General features: G+C 42.5%; 2 protein-coding genes across 3 annotated transcripts in view; both read right to left on the bottom strand.

Annotated features, from left to right (window-relative positions):
- Positions 1 to 20,497, bottom strand: part of LOC133260431 (uncharacterized) — a 149,830-nt gene that overhangs the window by 98,737 nt on the left and 30,596 nt on the right. For both annotated transcript variants that reach the window (XM_061438767.1, XM_061438766.1), the window contains exons 3-4: positions 14,269 to 14,892; positions 12,861 to 13,032 (exon numbers count right to left, since the gene is read on the bottom strand). In XM_061438767.1, coding sequence (XP_061294751.1) covers positions 12,861 to 13,032; positions 14,269 to 14,880 — 784 coding nt within the window. In that variant the 5' untranslated portion in view covers positions 14,881 to 14,892. The remainder of the gene's footprint in view (positions 1 to 12,860; positions 13,033 to 14,268; positions 14,893 to 20,497) is intronic.
- RP1 (RP1 axonemal microtubule associated) lies at positions 2,443 to 12,850 on the bottom strand. The gene is given in 3 exon segments (XM_061438764.1): positions 2,443 to 7,145; positions 7,147 to 7,187; positions 7,190 to 12,850. Coding segments are annotated over 3 exon segments (5,574 nt in total). The 5' UTR covers positions 11,295 to 12,850; the 3' UTR covers positions 2,443 to 5,717.

Raw genomic sequence — 20,497 nt, 5'->3', positions numbered from 1 at the left:
GAACTTCCTGATGTTCAAGCTGGTTTTAGAAAAGGCAGAGGAAACAGAGATCAAATTGCCAACATCCGCTGGATCATGGAAAAAGCAAGAGAGTTCCAGAAAAACATCTATTTCTGCTTTATTGACTATGCCAAAGCCTTTGACTGTGTGGATTACAATAAACTGTGGAAAATTCTGAAAGAGATGGGAATACCAGACCACCTGATCAGCCTCTTGAGAAATCTGTATGCAGGTCAGGAAGCAGCAGTTAGAACTGGACATGGAACAACAAACTCGTTCCAAATAGGAAAAGGAGTACGTCAAGGTTGTATATTGTCACCCTGCTTACTTAACTTATATGCAGAGTACATCATGAGAAACGCTGGACTGGAAGAAACACAAGCTGGAATCAAGATTGCCAGGAGAAATATCAATAACCTCAGATATGCAGATGACACCACCCTTATGGCAGAAAGTGAAGAGGAACTAAAAAGCCTCTTGATGAAAGTGAAAGTGGAGAGTGAAAAAGTTGGCTTAAAGCTCAACATTCAGAAAATGAAGATCATGGCATCCGGTCCCATCGCTTCATGGGAAATAGATGGGGAAACAGTGGAAACAGTGTCAGGCTTTATTTTTTGGGGCTCCAAAATCACTGCAGATGGTGACTGCAGCCATGAAATTAAAAGACATTTACTCTTTGGAAGGAAAGTTATGACCAGCCTAGATAGCATATTCAAAAGCAGAGACATTACTTTGCCAACAAACGTCCGTCTAGTCAAGGCTACGGTTTTTCCAGTGATCATGTATGGATCTGAGAGTTGGACTGTGAAGAAAGCTGAGCGCCTAAGAATTGATGCTTTTGAGCTGTGGTGTTGGAGAAGACTCTTGAGAGCCCCTTGGACTGCAAAGAGATCCAACCAGTCCATTCTGAAGGAGATCAGCCCTGGGATTTCTTTGGAGGGAATGATGCTGAAGCTGAAACTACAGTACTTTGGCCACCTCATGCGAAGAGCTGACTCATTGGAAAAGACTCTGATGCTGGGAGGGATTGGGGGCAGGAGGAGAAGGGGACAACAGAGGATGAGATGGCTGGATGGCATCACTGATTCAATGGACTTGAGTTTGAGTGAACTCCGGGAGTTTGTGATGGACAAGGAGGCCTGGCGTGCTGTGATTCATGGGGTCGCAAAGAGTCGGACATGACTGAGCGACTGAACTGAACTGAACTGTGCTGAAGCTGAAGCTCCAATACTTTGGCCACCCACTGTGTAGAGCCGACTCATTGGAAAAAGAGATGCTGGGAAAGACTGAGAGCAGGAGGAGAAGGGGGCAACAGAGGATGAGATAGTTGGATGGCATCACCAACTCAAAAGGACATGAATTTGAGCAAACTCTGGTAGATAGTGAAGGACAGGAAAGCCTGGTGTGCTGCAGCCCGTGGGGTTGCAAAGAGTCAGACACAACTTAGCAACTGAACAACAACAGACTGGGAGAAAATATGTAAAACATATATCTGAATACTTTATATTCACAACATATAAAGAACTCTTACTACTCTAAGACTGCAAAGACCCAACAGAAAAGATTTGAAAAGACACTGTGCCATAAAAGACACAGGAATGACAAACACCAATAGTTACTAGGGAAATGCCAATTAAAACCACAAAGAGCTATCACTAAACACACACCAGAATGGCTAAAATTTAAAAGATGATAACACCAAGTGCAAGCAAGAATACAGAGCCACTGGAATTCTCATAAGTTGCTGCTGGGATGTGAAAGGGCATAGCTACTTGCAGAAGCAACTTGCAATTTCTGATAAGAGTTAAATATACGATTACCATGCAACCTACCAATTTCACTGCTAGATGTTTACCTAGGAGAAATAAAAATGTATGCCCTGTAAAAAGACTTGTACCTGTACTTGTGGTCTTGTCAGATCCCACACCCCCAGCCCACATGCGGTGACCCACAAGTGTGCAGGATATCATGGCCATGGAGGTCTCCCCTCTGAGGAGCAAAAGGTTCAAGCCCCATGTCCAGCACCCCAGTCCAGGGAAACTGCACCAGGAAACAAGTTCTCACAAGGTCTGACTTTAAAAAACAATAAACCGCAGAGCTGACATACAGGAGAAACCGAGACTGCTCTTGAAGATCTTGTGCACAAACTGACTCAATCTATGCCCCAGCAGAGGTGGCAGCTTGACAAGCGCCGGGTCACATGAGGAGCTTCACCGACTAGAGGTAACTGAAGGTGCGTGCTGGGGGCAGGGGTGGAGAGCCGCCTTCAGGGGCAGACAGTGTGCGTCCAGTGCGATGGGCAAACTGTGCTGCGGGCCTCACATCCTCTCCAGCTCATCTCTCAACCTTCTTCTGAGGCAGCTCCTCACAGGGGCCCCATGTGATGGATGAGAAAACCGGGAGAATGAGTGCTGACTGCATGGAACATGGCTTCAGCATCTGTTTACCCCTTGAAAATGGGGCGTGTGTATGTCCCTAAAAGTGAAGAGGGAGAACACGTGGTGTGTGTGTGTGTGCACGCTAAGTCACTTCAGTCGTATCTGACTCTTTATGACCCCATGGACTGTTGCCTGCCAGATTCCTCTGTCCACGGGAGTCTCCAGACAAGAATACTAGAGTGGGTTACCATGCCTTTCTCCAAAGGATCTTCCTGACCCAGGGATCGAACCCGTGTCTCATGTCTCCTGCATTGGCAGGTGGGTTCTTTACCACTTGTGCCCCCTGTGAAGCCCAGAACACCTGACTGTTGCTCAGTCGCTAAGTTGTGTCTGACTCTTTGCGACCCCATGGACTGCAGCACACCAGGCTTCCCTGTGCTTCACCATCCCCTGGAAAACACCTGCTAGCTTCATGTGAAAACCACTCCTATCCGCCCAGCCCATAACTCATTAACTCAGCTTCAACCTGAGTTAAGAGTTTTGGTTGCTCCAGTCTCCTCATGTTTCCTGGGGATCAACTCTGATGATTCCTGATAGCCAGCATTTCCCTTCATATCCCCACGACTTATGAACTTACACTCCTTGAGAACAGTGTATTTCCTCTAATTCTGAACACTGCTAATCCCTCCTGGGTTTGAGACTTGGGGCTGCCTGCACAACTCGGTCCTCAGCTCTCTGAAGCAGAGGCATGCAGCCCAGGCCTGGCTTGAACCTTAGCTGCTCCAGCAAGCCCACCAGCCTCCCTTCGGGGGGCCTGAGCGCCTGGCCACATGTGGCACAGCTGCCATCTGGTGGCCATGGCTGGTAACTGCACCAGCCCACCTGGTTGTGTATTCCCCTGAACACAACAGGCTAGACCCCTTTCTCAGTCCTCAAGCACTTCATCTCTAAAGCAAGTCAGGTCTGTGTGCTAGTCTTAAAACTTCCTCTAATGTCATTTAATCTAGATTTCCCAATGTTTCAAGATTTCTTTTAATGTAAGCCTTGTGAAAAATTTTAAAATCCTTTGAATGTTTAAAAGAAAAAAAAATTATATTCACAGACATGGCTTCATAAAATACAAGAAACTTAGTTCTACCCCTCAGCATCTTTGTATATCTTCCCAAATGTATGGATACAGAGTTAATAAAGCAAGAGCATGACAAGCACTTTGTATTTGCCCAGCACACCTTTATGAGGCACCCACCATGCCCCAGATCAAGTAAAATGCTAGATCTGGGATATAAATGTGAGAAAGACTCAGCTCCCAGTCTCAGACTTCAGTGCATCAGAACCTGTTCGTTTTAAACAAGTGCATTACACAGCACAGCAACTCTCATTCATGTTCTTCACTCCCAATTTATCTTTCCCAGTATCATCTGGGCCTCCCAGGACAACATTTGATGACATATTACTAAAAACTGTATGCTACATGCCACATTTTTCTAAGACCTCCTGGTTGTTATGAGTGATTTCCCCCATTTCCTTGGTATGCCTAAATAACATGGGTGTGTGCATGCTAAGACCCTTTGGTCATGTTCCACTCTTTGCGACCCCATGGACTATACCCCACCAGGCTCTTCCATCCATGGGATTTCCCATGCAAGAATACTGGAGTGGGTTGCCATGCAACCCGGGGGATCTTCCCCGACCCAGGGATCGAACCCTAGTCTCTTGCATTTCTTGCAGGCGGATTCTTTACCTGCTAAGCCACCAAGGAAACCCCAAATATCACTCCTTCCAAATTAAAAGCAAAAATAATTTCCCTGTGTCTCTGCTCTGAAACATTGCCACAAATCTTCAATTTGTCAAAAACAAACAAACAAACATGCAGTATCTGCAAAATGCAATAAAGCTAAATGCAGATATGTCTCCACAATTTTAGTCCTTTTATTTCACCAAAATTTCTCATTGCTCATTACAGAAGCTTACATAACATTACAATTTCCATATTTCAATTAGAAGAGTGCATCACTCAATGCGGAAAAATCATACTCTATGTAGAGGTGGTATTCCTCTGGTTAAATAAGTAGCAACCCATAATTTTTTATGAATTTACAATTCAAGCTGAACTGAAATAAAAAATCAAGGTATTCTTTATGTAAGTAATTACTTTTAGCTCCTCAATGCCAAATTTATGTTATATTAGCACCTCCATATGTAGCTCCAAAACCATTAATTTTTCTATTTTGAATCAATTCCAGACAAGAGACATAGATTTCCACATTTTATAAGACTTGTTTCTATACCATCAAACAATGAAAAACAAGAACCTAAAAAGATTCCCTGGTCAAGACGGAGGCAAAAATACCACAAGTATTCAAGAGACAATTTATGGTTCTCAGCCTAATCAAATTTATTTCTCCTTCTAAGCAACATGTTTTTATTTATATCTAATTAAATGTTTTATTAACACAGGTGGACATGGAAAGAAATCTGTAAAGTTCTTCACAGCAGTTCTTTTTTCCAAATTTGAGAACTCTGAAGTCACCTTTCTCTTCTTTTCCAACTTAAATCATTCCAGTTCCTCTCATTTTTCTTCACAAAGCATGCCTTAAACTTTTTCATTTTCTCTGACCTATTTAAATTTCTTGACATTTTTCTAATGTTAAAGAGATTATAATTTCTAGGCAAAGTACTGGAGAGCCAGCTGAGTGGCACAGCATCATTTTCTACTCATGAGGAAAAATGGTGAGTCCTGTCCTAAGGAAATACTTGCAAGTTCATTAGACAGATGTTATAAGGAAAGTAGATTCAATACATTTGGCACACACACACACACACACTACAAGATTGTTGTGACACTCTTATAATCATACTTTCATCAAATCAGCAGTTAAAATTAATAAATGAAGTAATCTATGTCTATTCCAATAACTCACTAATACCTTCAATACACATTTTGCACTAAGTTGACATTAAAAAAAGGGAGAGAGAGAGATGTAATTCCTGTCCTCAGGGCATTTATGATATCTTAGGAGGAAAATAAAAGAAATAAGAAATTACACATGTTCAAGAGAAAAACGCATAGAAAATTCAAAAAGAGTAAAAACCGAGTCTGTAACTGCTGGAAAAATGGAAGAATACAGGAGTGATGAAAGTCAAACTGGATTATCCAGTGGCAAGATTTCTAGGGTAAGGTCATTCTGAAGAAGTGGGAAATTCTTAGAGGTATCTAATCCACGTCCAGCCCATGTGCTTCATCTTTTCCTAAGGAGAAAACGCTGATGAAAGGCTGCGCTAATACTGAAATCGGAAATCTGCTTGTTCATCACGGCTTTCAAGATCAGTCCAATGTAATTAGTTTTCCTCTTCCCAAATGAAAAGATTTTCATCTTCAAAAATATAAAATATTTCTAAGATATTTCTGTTGCTAATACCTAAGAATGTCTCAACTTGGCAAAACAGGCGGGCTTGGCCAAGCATTTCAAAGGACAAATGATAGCTGTGTTCTCTGACTACTTGGTTGAGATTCGTTCCTGAGTTCTGGAATCTGCTGTTTAGTAAGTTGTTCTCATCAACTACTTCAAAGAATTCCTTTGTCTGACTGCTGGGGTCTTGTGGATTTGAATTCACCTGACCCACAACTAACAACAACGTATGCAAGAAATTCTTTAAATATGACTGAAATTTATTGAAATTATTTTCTTCCTCTAAGCCCAAACAGTTACTTTGTTTTAATTTTCTCCTTCTGTCCATCAAGTCAAATGTGTTATTAAAATGAGGCCAAACGTGTGTATTGCCAACGGCATTATCAGTAAGTGCTCTTCTACTTCTTGTTTTATTGTTCTTGTCTCTGAACATGGTTTTGCTTGACTGTCGTAAACATGGGTGTATTTTCATCCATAACTGGAGACTCAAAGAATTTTCAACATCAGAATCTTTGCAATATGCAAATCCTCGGTGTTCCTCATTTACAGGCTGGTTAATCACAGTCAGTATTGGGCAATGTTGACCACAGATATTATAGAGTTTATCCAAAGAGTCGCCTTCCTGAAGGGCGCCATGAATTACATTACTACCAGCCAACGGTTGGTTCCTAACAGCACCATCAGAGACAGGATGGACTTTGTTACCAGCAGACGCGAAGACATGAGTGGCAGACGTACACACTCTCTCTGATCTAAGGTTACCCTTCTCCTCTGCTGGGTGATTGGGTTCTCTCTCCTGAACACAAGCTTCATCTTGAGTATCTAGCTCATCGTCATGGAAGGGCTCCGAGTCACTACAATGAGGCACGTTAAAATAATTGCATCTCAGCTCAGGAGGCTGAGTCAGTTCCTCTAGCTCTGAGGAGGATAGTTCAGCCATGTTTGGGCCTGGAGCCAAGTTTCCAAAATGTGAATACGGAACCTCGGTGCTGCTATTATCCAGTAGAGTATCCACTGATGTGGTGTCTGCATGGCCACACGGGCCAGAACATTCAGGCGATGACACTCTTAGCAAATGATTTTCTTTCAGGAGCCACTTGCCCTTGTCAATCAGTACTCCCTCTTCCCTGTCCCTGAGGATTCTTTTATGATCATTCTGTTTTGTACCATGTTCTGCAATGTCTTCCCTGGGATAACTGGCCCTTACGTTATTAACATCACATTTATCTCGTTTTTGCTCCGGAAATTTCTGCAACACAGTTGAATTACTAGACACCCGTTCCAAAGAGCCAAGTGACTGACCTTCAGGATCATAAAGGCCTACTTTCCCAGTGCCCTGAAATTCCACAGAATCACAGGGATAAACCTGAGATGTGTGTGTAGATCCAGCGAAAAAAGATGGTCTCATCATCTCTGCTTTACCATAAAGTTTCTCTATTGTCCTTTTAACAAATCCTTTGTTGCATTCTTTCTCAGGGGTCATCTCATCACTGTCACTGGGGCCATTGCTGGATGCTTTGTATGACGGTTCATTCTCGCTGTTTTGTCTATAATCTGACCAATCAGAAGTTCCTGACCTTCTTAGGCCACTTTTAAAATTGAGAGGGGACTCTGCAGAACTTCCAGCTTCCACGCTTTCCACCATCTTTCTGACTTTTGTTTCAGTTTCTCCTTCACTGGGCTCCTTTTCCATATTTTGCTTAGAATCATAGCAAAATACTAAAGATGGTGGTGTCACCAGTTTCCTACTGATTGTCTCACAGATTACACCATCCTTTCCTTCTTCTGCACCATTTCTGCTGGACACTTCAATCAATTCCAAACTTTCACCAGCCTCTAACTCCTTTCGGATCAATTCTTCAGTCACTTGCTCCCCTGAATTTACCTTTCTGTTAAAGATATCAGTGTTCTGGTTTTCTAATTCCTCAAAAGATTCCATTTCTGAGACGTTTCTTTCACTTGATGTCATGCTGTTGGTTGTTGAGCCTGGTTCTTCAGAAGTCTTTGAATCCTCCTTATCAAAAGATGTATATACACTTTTATCCTGAAATTTCTTTAATGAACAACTTTCAGATTTATCTAAAAAACTATGTTCTCCATCAAGTTCTGATTCAGTTGTATTTTGGAAAGAGCCACAGTGGCTTAAACTACTGATACTCTGGTGTGACACCAACATATTAGAGCCGTGTTTACACCCAGGGTCTGCCAAAATATTTCTGTCTTTCTGAACTTCATCAACTCTTTCTAACTCTTCAGTCAATTCCAAATTATCAGCTCTCTCATAGATATGGTTTTGTTCATAAGCGCAACCCTCATGAGAAGACACAGCCTCAGTAAGTGAAGAGATGTCTCCTAAGAAACAAGCCTTGTTCATGGAAGTCTGATCCATGGTACAGTCGTCACTGGGGAAAGAATCTTCACTGAGGTGACAAGTCTCTTCTGAAGGGTAAGTCTTAACTACCGTGCCCATTTTACGTGGAGATCGAGTCACTGCTGTAACACAGACTTCAGAGACTTCCTCACGGGCAGTATGGCTTCCATCTAAAGAGATTTTCTGTGTTTTTTCATTTTCAGCGCACTGAGGAATTATCTGAATGTTGGGTGTAGAGCAATTTGCAGAAAGACCTATTGGACCCACATCCTGTTCTTTCTCAGTGAGTACAGAGTGATTCGTGGTTGATTCCACTAAGCTGGCCACAGCAGCCTTCAAGTCATCAGCTTCCTCTGTGATGGCAATGTGCTTCAGCACCTCCAACAATGCAAGTGTTTCTGAACTTCCACTGGTCGCCTTGAGAGCGTCACCTGGACAGAAGCTACTCACACCTCCCTTTAGGGTTAGCACCAAGAGCCAAGCTAGAAGTACATTAGTGGAGGAATTACGTATCAAAGAAGGGAAGGGAACTTCTGAAAGTGGACCTGGCATCTGAACAACTCCATTTTGAACCTTGGGACTACTAGGAACCAAAGCTTGCAGCTGGTGAAGCAGCTGAACTGGTGACAAGTGCTGTGGGGTGTCCCCTTCCAGATCTACTTGTACGGCAGTCTCTACGCTTGGCCCTTTTGCAGCAAGGTTTATGTCTTTGTAAACAAGGCTCATCTCTTGCCCTGACTTTGCAGCAGATACCTGACTTTTAGCATTAGGATCATCCGTAGCTGACTGCGACAAAGTACAGAATTCATGAACAGAAAGCAAGTAAGTATCGTTCAGAGAGTCAGTCTGGCTCTCACAGTGATCTTGGATGAGTTCTTCACTGCTATTTTTGTCAAAAGACATACCTACTCTCTTACCTAGATTGTCTCCTGTCAAACTGGCACTTTTAGTTGTGTGTCTATTACTTTGCAGAATAGAATCATTTCTTTTTCCAGAACTAGTGTGGGAACTGTTTCCTGGAAGAAAACCGTTATTATAACTCGCCACACCCCTTTCCTTTTTGTATACTGGAGCTGACTTGCCAAGCTGCAAAGCTGCTTGTGGACTTAAGTTCTGCAACCATCTTTGTACATAACTTTGAACTGAATGATGGGTAACATTCTCAGGAAAAACAGCTTTTTCCAAAGAAGCCAAGGAATTTGCCCTAGTTGTGACATGCTGCTTACTTACAGTAGTATCTGATTTCAACTTATCCCTTTTTTGTTTTTTCTGGCTCCTTAAAGTTATGTGTGAATTATTAACTTTTGAAACTAAACTCCTCTTTGACGTTCCTCTCAAATACCAAGAGGCTGTTTCTGCCTGAGACTCTGGCCCACAAAAAGCATTGGGTTTTTGCTCAAGGAAGTTAAACAAATGAAATAAATTTTGATTTTCAAAAGTATTTTTGCAATATCCAATCTCATGATGGGAAAACACTTTCTCTCCTTGACCAATTTCTCTTTTTGTAGGTCCCCCCAAGTTTACTTTGTTTAGTGGTCTGGATTTTCTTCTGGCTAAAAGTCCTTGAATCTTAGGTTTATGAATAGTATTTAATTTATTTCTAGGGAAATTTCTGGAATTCACAGGATTACTACCTTTTGAAGAAAAATAATTTGATTCAATTACCGTATCACTTGCATGGAGGTCTTTCTCACAAAGTATGGCCCCTTTGAGGGAACTATGTGAATCTCGCAATATGGTTTCCTGTGCAATTCTACCTCTTGTGTTCATTCTCTTATTCTTCCTAGGGATTCTTTTAGTTGCCATCTCTCCAGCCTGATGCTGAGAATTTATCACATGCTGCTGAGATTTCATCTTTTTTTTGCTAGCAACAGAGGATGAAATCTGCTTTTCATTTTCTGGAAGTTTTGTTAAACCACAATGAGAAAATTCATGAATCAGTTGGTCGATTCTTGTAGTGACAGTAGAGTTTCCTACTGAAGCTGGGGTCTTGGAAATAGTTTTGTCAGTTCCAGGGTTGTTACTTGAAGAGTGAGCTGCATCTCCTAAGAAAGGGCTGGATCTATCATCGGTGTTACCGTAAGTTCTTAAATTCCTGACCCTAGCTTTGTTGTCTGCTATGATATTATCAACTATACCTTCCTCCACAATTGACTTTTCTGATGTAGTCTGTGGCAAGCCACCATTATGGGACATCTCTAACGTCTTCTGACTTGTAATTTCTACAACACCAGCACTTACTGCACTTGATTTGAGCAATCTGCTTTCCTTTTTTCTTTCTAAAGATGACGCTACCTGTTCATCATTATCAACTTGAACAAGTATGGGTCTGTTGGACACAGATGACATTTTACTGCAAGAATGTGTGACCATGTGATACTCAGACTTGTTTTCCCAATCTTTCCTTTCTTCATTGTAGGAAAACTGCCCAATCATTTTCTCTTGAACCTCAGTTTCAGATACTAAGGTCACACTCCCTATCATAGACTTCTTCTGCCTCACTCTCCTTGGTCCAGGTGTAGGGGGCCTGTAGAAACGATGCTTCACTCGATCCTGAGTTCCCTGGGTGGCATCTGTGTCCAGAGCAGGGTTCTCCCAGCTGGTAGAACTACCAGTTTCAACATCTTGATCTTTCACTTGAGTGTTCGCCTCCTCCGCTAGACTGTCCACCTGACTACCACCTTTCTCCAGAGGTGAGACGTCTGCAGACAATGAACACGCAGTAATCTTTACACCAGATGATCGATCATCCGTTCTCCCTGGGAGACTGTTTATTTCACTTTTTTCACCATTATTGGACAGATCAGCTCTACAGAGAGTGGTTGTCCATTTTATGGTTTCCTCCTCTTTTATCTTGAATCGAATTTTCATCTCAACTGTCATAGTACCATCCTGATTAAAAATAATTGATTTCTCGACATCATCTTCAGAAGGATATATCAATAAATTCTGAGAATCATTTTTTTCTAATGCCAAGTAATTTTCAGAAGCAAAAGAATGATCTGAGTAGCAATCATTATTCTGCATTTTCTCAGAAGAAAGAGAATAAATCTGAGACGTTGGGCTTGAAGATACATGTGTGCTCACTTTCAAGATTTTAAAAGTAAAACACAACGTGGAAGACAGAGAAGTCATAAATATCCAATAGAGGACGCAGCAAAGAAAGAAAAGAAGAAAATGAACGATTAGTATGAAAAATACCCTATTTTCTAAATGTCATAGTAAGATGTTGTTAAGTTTTTCACCTCTATGTATTCATTTGGTCACTTTAATTGATGGTAATATCTGGTACATTTCTACAACATACTCTTTTAAAAAGAACTTAAATTCTACTTCAGAGAGGAAATTCACAGAATTGTACTTAAGTCTTAATGAGTTTAATAAGGTAATTTTAATACAGAAAATATAAAGTAGAAACTGCTAAGGATTCTAGCAAAAATAAAGAGGTTTCTGTGAGGTTTGGTTTTGCTGTATTATTCTGTTTCACAGTACTGGACTTGGGGTGTAATCCAGTGCTGCTTACCTATCCATACAAGCAAGGGATAGATTTTTGGTTGTATTCATCTTCCTTTCAGTATGTATCAGAGAGAGGTATCTATAGCATTACCAAACTGAAAACAGTTTTATAGTTTATTTTAAAGGCAAAATTAACTTAGTAATAATTATTAATCTAACATTATCTTCTATAAACAGTACATTTAATTTAATGTCAGTCACAAAACAGAAGAGTGCGTATCACAAACCCAGATATCTAGATATTTTTTTAACATGCATCTCTAGCGATGACCTTGGCACTCATGCTTCCTCAACTCAGTCAGATTACTACCTGTAGCTTGTATAGATGTGCACATGCTTGTGCTGTGCTATGCTCAGTCGCTCAGTCGTGTCTGACTCTATGTGACCCCATGGACTGTAGTCCACCAGGCTCCTCTGTCCATGAGATTCTCCAGGCAAGAATACTGGAGTGGGTTGCCAAGCACTCCTCCAGGGAATCTTCTTGACTCAGGGATTGAAGCCAGGTCTCTGTCGTCTCCTGTACTGGCAGGTGGATTCTTTACCACTGAGTCACTTGGGAAGCCCTTTGCATATACTTACCATCAATTCAGGGTATAAGGCTAGAGATACTTTCTCTTATTTGAGAACACATTTACCAAAATTATAAATGAAAATGTTTCACTCATTATAATAAAAAGTGAATCTAAGGGCCTATGGCTTTTACTGGAATAACTTCAGAAAGTGGAGCATATATGTAGTTAAGAGAATTTTTTAAAGTCAATCAATTAATCTGAGCTCAGCTGTGCTACATGGTATTTATTATCTATAGAAAACTCCAAAACTACTGGTGCGTCACTTACTCATATCCCATAGAATTTAGAATTCCTCTCTAAATCAAGAAATGATGGCACTTTGATCTTTTATCTAGGTATTAGGTGCAAAACAAAGAAAGAAAAAGAAACTCATCAATTTAAATAGATATATCGTTGATTGATCTGAAAAACAATCTTTTTAAAATTATTAATCTCTCTGACTCTTTGCAGCTATAACTAGAACCAATTTCAGTTTAAAATGTTTTGATCCTCTCTTTTTCTGTGATGAAGGAAATTGGTCATTTAAGATGAATTGCTGTTGTTGTTGTTTTTGAGGTTAAAAAAAAAAAAAACTTAGGGCTAAAAATAAGGGCTATATATTTAAGTGACTTACTTTTTCTGCTTTCTGACCTAGCATTTCCCTTGGGGTACACACGACGAGAGATGCCTGGTAATCTAGCAGGAAGCAAGTACTTTTGGATGTCATAATTTCCTGGTTTAAACGGTTCCCTTCCTGCTGCCACCACAGCTCCAGAGCTCAGGATCACAGCCTGCAGACTGGGAACCTAGGGAAAAAATCAAAGAGTTGTGGTCCTGACATGAGCAACATGAAGTTCTGTTCTTTCCATACACTGAGTTTATGACAGATTGAATTAATTTAACAACCTCCACGGTTTGAAAGAGATACTCACCAACCATCTGTTGGGCACCAATGATGTATACAAACTAATGGAGTACCAAACGGGGATGGGGGGAGAAGGGGGTGTTAGAATCCTTATTCAGCCCACAGCTGCCTGGAACAGATCAGAGTTCTGCCCTCATAACTAAACAAATCTTCAAAAGGTATGCAGTACCGCCCCTGTCCTACCCACCCAAGCACCCACCTGGGAAAGAGCCTGACAGTCACTCCAGGACCACGACATTGAGTGATTGTGGATACGCAGGTCCCAGAAAAATGCTTTCTGTCCCCAACAGAATAGCACTCTAGGCCACTCTTTTTTAAGAAATATCATTGAGATTATGTAACAGGGAACAGAAAATCTGACTCTGTGTTGGATCCGTTTCCTTGATTTTAACCTTTGCTTTCCAGTTGCTTTTGTTATTATCATCACATTATCAGCCATTATTACATAATGGTTGGCCTCAGGGAACCCAGCTGGTCTGCCTGAATGCTCACCTAAAGTGCCTTTGTTCAGCTCATGGGGAGACAATCTGACCTTGCCCACCTGTGGATGGCTGCAAAAAAGAAGAAATTAACACGTCCCCACCCCAGGCTGGCCCAGGCTGGAAATATTTTGCAAAAATAATGGCTATTTTATTTTATTTCCTCACCTCCTCCCCTTCGCTGTTCTATAAAAAAAAACTGGCATACAGATTCCAAAAAGACGGTTTAGGGGGACACTAGTCTTCCATCCTCTCAGTCTGCTAGCTTTTGAATCAAGTCCTATTCCTTGCCTCAACACCTCATCTCACAATTTATTGGCCTATCCTACAGTAACAGATTATGTGCCAACACCTTCTATAAGTCAAGGCTCAGGGGAAAGAGTGGAGGAGAAAAAAGAGGTCCTCCTGGACCATGCCTCATCCGAATCTGACCTCAAAAGGAAGAACATCCACCCAGGTGAGCCAGTGCCCTCCCATGCACACTGAAGCATGTTAGCATGCAACTGTGAGCCTGCAGGCATGCTTTCACACATGCATGCGCGCACGTGGGAAAAACCTTCTTGCGGGAGGGGAACACCATCACATCACTCACTACTCAAGCTCAGATGTGAAGAGCCCCCGTCCCCTCAAACGCTCACCTTCCTTCCGTCTGTGGCGTACAGCTTGGTTACCGGGCGCTGCATGACCTGTGTCAGGTACTGCAGGAAGACCTCAAAGCTCTGCGTGACCCTCCTGTTGAGCACGATTGCACGCCTCGTTTTGGGGTCGCCATTCCTGAAGACCACGAGCCGTCGCGGCGCGCGCAGCATGCCAGGAGCAGCAGGGGCGGGGCCTCGCTGCACATGGGTGCTGAGAGCTCGGCTGCTGAGCCAGGGCCGCGGGCGACGCCGGGCCTTGTCCAGATCCACTGGCTGCACCTTCCTGCCGTGGGAGCACAGGTACGACTGACCGTCCTCCAGCTCCTCCAGGCGCGTGATGCTGTGCCTCCCCCGGGGGGTGCTGATGTTCCGCACCCCAAAGGGCAGGGGGACCTTGCCCGACAGGTTGTCCAGCAGAGCATCGAATGTTTTGAAGGAACGAGGGTTCAGCACCACCCGGACCCCGCCGAACTGAGGGTCTCCGCTCTTGTAGAAACTGATCCTTTTGGCCACGACAGGCTGGGTGATGCCCGACTGGCGAGGAGAAGGAAGCTGACCTTCAGAGGAGATCCGGCGAACCATGGAGAAACTGGTGGAAGGAGTTTCGCTCATTTCGGTTGAGACCTGGGGAGGGAAGGAAATTATTCATCTCATGGTAACAGCACCAAGAGGAATACATGCTGATGCTAACACAGTTACTGATAGCTGTTCCTAGGATTTCATTCATTCACTTATTCATTCGTTATACCTTCCTGTTTTGAAAGATAACTTTCAGGGCTTAAAATAAGAAGATATAAAAGCAGCAGTTAAGTAAGGGTGTTTATAATTGAAAGATTAAAAGCAGCCTAAAGGAACATCTATGGTCCTCTAGTGACTTAAGACTCTGCTCTCCCCATGCAGGGAGCCTGGGTTCCATCCCTCTTGGGGGAACTAGATCCCACATGCCACAATTAAAAATCCGACATGCTGCAACTGAGACCCGGCATAGCTAAATAAATAAAAAGTAAAAACAACCTAAAGACACCAATGAATTGGGCACAGGTGGAGAAGGCAATGGCACCCCACTCCAGTACTCTTGCCTGGAAAATCCCATGGACGGAGGAGCCTGGAAGGCTGCAGTCCATGGGGTCAATGAGGGTCGGACACGACTAAGTGACTTCACTTTCACTTTTCACTTTCATGCATTGGATAAGGAAATGACAACCCACTCCAGTGTTCTTGTCTGGAGAATCCCAGGGATGGGGGAGCCTGGTGGGCTGCCATCTATGGGGTCGCACAGAATCGGACACGACTGAAGTGACTTAGCAGCAGCAGATAAATCATGAGGTATACATCCATGGAAAACTGCACAATCATTAAAGAGGGCTTTATTGGCCTGTATTTATTGGCACAGAGAAATGATCATGACATTTATTACTAAGTGAAAAAGCAGCTTGTAGAATACACACGCTAGGCCATTGCCAATGTGTATAACATTTATTATACTAGAAGACGAAAATGTATATACAGCCTAGTGCTGATGGTGGTTATCTCTGATGGCAGAGCTGTGGATAATATTTGTGTTTTTTATACATTGCCAAATTTTGTGACTCTTTAAAATTAGCAAGTATTATTGAACAATTTTAAAAATAAAAGAAACACAAATCAGAAACCATCCAATGAGAAGAGCTTTGCAACTGATCAGTTTAGTTCTTCATGTCCCGGCAGTCAAGGAAAAGGGAGAACACAGGAAAAGTTTATAAAGTTCAAATTGTCTATTAGATGGAATCAAATGAACTCATTTGGAGGAAGTTGTTTCCTGACATTAAATTCTGGAAGACCCTTTAAAAAAGGGCCATATTAAGGTAGTCTAAGATGTTTTCATTACAGATTGTAGAAAATGCAGTTAAATTACACACAACTAATTGTACGTTGGAAAATGCTGCACTAAACAAATATTTTTAGAATGAATGATGGCATTACTATGGGCTGCTACAAATGATGCAGTCTGGTTACTGGTCCCAGTAGAGCCTGGAAAGTGAAACTTTCGGTCGTAATTTAAGAGCCGTTTCAGCCAATCACTGAGGTTTTCCTTGTCCACATTCCAAGAGTCTGACTGACAAGTGAGCAGCTTGAGGGAGGGTTTATCTGAGGCTTGGCTTGTTTTTCATTGGTAGCACACTGCGGCTACTTTCTGTTGTTCTAAATCAATGTAATTATTAGTGTCTTTTGACAGAGTAAGAATGCCCTGCAGCCTTGAAGACAAATTGAACAAACTAAATAAATATGATCAGTATCATACAGATGAATAAGGCATGTCCAGCACTGTAAATCAGTTATAAATCTGGGCCAAATCACTTAAATGTTTGCAAGCTGTTATCTAAGACTCTTCATTTATCTCCAATATGGCTTGTCAATATAATTTATATGTAACGTAATTTAATGCGTTCAAAGATCAACTGAGAAATGAGATGTGTCTCCCCTTCTCTCTTCTCAAGCAGTTTACAGTAATTATAATACTTAAGACACGAAAGGCAGTGTAGCAGGAGCTGGGGAATCCAGCTTTGCGGTGTCAGCAAAACCTCAATCTCTGCTCATCCTCGGCTGATAAACTCTGGTCTGACCTGACAAACTGTGCTGTGATGGAGGATGAATTCCTTCATTATCTGAACAAAAGACTTCAGAAGTCTTTGCCTCCAACCACTTTTTAGGCTTGTTTAGTACTCTTGCCTGGAAAATCCCATGGACGGAGGAGCCTGGTAGGGCTCCACTGAGCGACTTCACTTTGACTTTTTGCTTTCGTGCACTGGAGAAGGCAATGGCAACCCACTCCAGTGTTCTTGCCTGGAGAATCCCAGGGACGGGGGAGCCTGGTGGGCTGCCGTCTATGGGGTCGCACAGAGTCGGACACGACTGAAGTGACTTAGCAGTAGCACTTAATATTTATTTGAAGTTATTTTACATGAATAGTGTTTAAGACACATTTTTCACCTAAATTTGAATAGCTTATTCATCTATACATAAGTTCATGTGTGCGTGCTCAGTCATTTCCGACTCTTTGAGACCCCATGGACTGTAGCCTGCCAGGCTTCTCTGTCCGTGGAATTTCCCAGGCAAGAATACTGGAGGGGATTGCCACTCCCTTCTCCAAGGGATCTTCTTGACCCAGGGATCGAACATGGGGCTCTTGCATTGGCACACAGATTCTTTACCACTTAAGCCACCAAGTTCCTGGTGAGGCTTCTAATTCCAGTAGCACCCTGCCTGGATCTCACTATTTGGAGAGCCACTCACCTGCTGGTCATGTTGGGAACACAGTTATGTGAGCTGATACACTTTGGGTTTTGTTTGGTGGTGGGGGATGGGGGGAGGTGTCTCGGTTTTTATGCTGAAAAAAGAGAAAGAAGATTTTGTGCTGGGATCAGAAAGGAGACCATGGAAAATAGGGTCCATGGGAGGGAAGACATGGCCCCCATGGTCCCACTCTGACTGCTGCCCAGTCTTGATCATTGGTTTTGAATCTAATGCATGAAGGAAGAAACTGGAGTTACCATGTCCTGGGAAAAAGCCATATGCCCAGCAGAGGAGGACCATCTGCAGAGCAATTACCTGCAGCAGAGTAGTTGCCAGGCACCTTAAAGAGGAGGCCACGGCAAAAAAAATATATATATATATACAAGTTCCTCTGGTCCTCACTGCTGTTACAGGATCTCTGAGAACTCCTGGAAGTAACTGGAGGAAGTTTTGGAGAGAGTGTTGATATTTTGCATACATGTGGCTGGGATTTAAGAGCCCATGGTGAGGTGGGCAAGCACAGCAGAGTGTAATGAAGATTCCACTATTATCGAATAAAAGGATCTCTGTGCATACAGTGGGACTTCCCTGGTGGCTCAGACAGTAAAGAATCTGCCAACAATGTGGAAGACCTCGGTTCAATCCCTGGGTCAGGAAGATCCCCTGGAGAAGGGAATGGCTACCCACTCCAGAATTCTTGCCTGGAGAACTCCAAGGACAGAAGAGCCTGGCAAGCTACAGTCCATGGGGTCGCAAGGAAGCTAGGATCTTGAGGGCCTCCACTGTCCTTACCACTGACTGCCCTAGAGGTAGCAAAGCATCCAGTACACAAAATCTCTTGCCTCCAACCCCAAATTATATTGAAATCTGCTTCTAATGACAGCTTGCTACCAATATCATCCCTCTTCTTTGAATGCTCTTCATAGCTGAATCAGACCATGAAGCTGTGAATACTCGCATAGCTTTTTAAGATTAACTCGATTTAGCACCCTTGATTTCCTTAGGTGCGACTGTTGTTACACTGCTCTGTGCTGTCACTGGTCTGAGTCATGTGTGCAGCTCAGAGCTAAATAGTTGCCTTTCCCAAGAGGGCTGTACCTTCCTTCTCTCCCCCACTCACTTGACAACAGATGACAGGTTTATAAGGTGCAGGCACGTCATTTCTTAATTATATTTTAATTTAATTTTCTGGCACATATTAAGAATGCAAGCAATTCAGAAAGAAACATGAACTCAAAAACAAAACATAAAGCTGGTATATTCATTATGTTCTGTAGTGATTCAGAGATCTGATGCTGCAAGAAAAAATATTTCATTCCACAGGTCATAACTCTATGGGACTAGGGGTTGGGGTTCAGAAAGGAAATATGGGACTTATTCTTTATGGCTTCCCAGGTGGCGCTAATGGTAAAGAACCTGCCTACCAATGTAGGAGGTGTAAGAGACACAGGTTCAATCCCTGGGTGGGGAAGATCCCCAGAGGAGGAAATGGCAACCCACTCCAGTATTCTTGCCTGGAGAACCCCATGGACAGAGGAGCCTGGCGGGCTATAGTCCATGGGGTCGCAAAGAGTCAGACATGACTACAGGGCTTAGCACACATGCACACTCCCGGTGGCAGTCCCAGCTCTTCCGAAGCTGGGAGAATGTATTGCACAGATATCTCTAATGAGTAAATAGACCTTTTAAATCAGGAAAAAACCTTTCCTCATATTTGAATACACTTGAATTTCTTGATTTCCTGATATTAAAATTCCCTCCTACTTCAATATCAGCATATTGAGGTTTCATGCTTATCTGGGTAAAAATAATATTAGCAATAGTTATTGTTTTTCTAATGGTTATAGATAGAACACAAATATGTAGTCTAGATATAAAATATAAAATAAAGTACAGCTGGCTAAAATAGATTATTTTCACAATAAAGATTTTTTAAATAGGTTTGCACTTACCAGAACTTGAAACTTCCCTTAAAAAGATGGCTCAAGTTCAATAATCCTCACAAATGTTACTGGATATGTAACCTGTTCATTTCGTGCAAAGAAACTAGTGTCCTTGGGTGTATTCTGAGTGGGGGCTGCTCAGAGATTGAGGGCAGCCAATTAATTTAATCCGAGGCAATGCTAATCACCGGACAGACTGCACCTTAAGGGAACCACAGCCAGAGACAAGCCAGTTCCCATCATGCTCCAGAATCCTGAGTCTTCCTAATTAGTGTCTCTTGTGTTGCTTTCTGCTTCCCTAGTATCATTGTCAGGGAAAAGTACTTCCCCAATTCATGAGCATTTTCCTCCCAGACAGCCTCAAGTCCTCACTTATTCGTATTAAAGAGAAAAAGTTGTTAATGCTGCTAAAAATGACATTTTTGTCATTTTTTGATAAGTAGTTCTGAGCCAGTATTTACTCATGGTAGTCATTAAAAAGAAAAGGACCTAAGCCCTTTGTTTTTCATGCAAGCGCTCCTGAGTATTATGGCATCGATGTAGTTCTATAAAAAGGGCTGTAAGTGTAACAGTCCAGCTCCTCAGCATAGGACAAGTGCTAGAGGCGCCCCGCAGAAGGGGTGCTGCGCCTCCACACACCCTGCCTCCCACCGCTCTGCTTAATCATCGGGGGTTTGAATGTGTTTCAGGACTGTGTCACACACGCAGTCCCCAAATGACACATACTGCCTCCAACAGCTACCTGCAGTCTAATCTGATTTGAAGATGCCTCCCACCTAATCAGATTTACCGGGCTTCTCACCTCAGCTTTGAACCTCAAAAACAACGGGAGGGGTGCTCTGGGAAAGAAGGACCTGGTTCAAACCTGTGCTCCCGAGTGTTGCCTCCAAACACATCACTAAAGGAACAAGGTGATGACATGGCACAGTTTGCCTAGTAAATACTGACTTTATAACAAGTGACCAATTAAAAAGGAAAAAGGAAAAAACAAATATCACGTATTAATACATATA

The sequence above is a fragment of the Bos javanicus genome, chromosome 14 (assembly GCF_032452875.1).
Source record: "Bos javanicus breed banteng chromosome 14, ARS-OSU_banteng_1.0, whole genome shotgun sequence".
In the NCBI taxonomy this organism is placed as follows: Eukaryota; Metazoa; Chordata; class Mammalia; order Artiodactyla; family Bovidae; genus Bos; species Bos javanicus.
The sequence above is the reverse complement of the archived record's forward strand: the minus strand, read 5'-3'. Positions and strand labels throughout refer to the sequence as shown.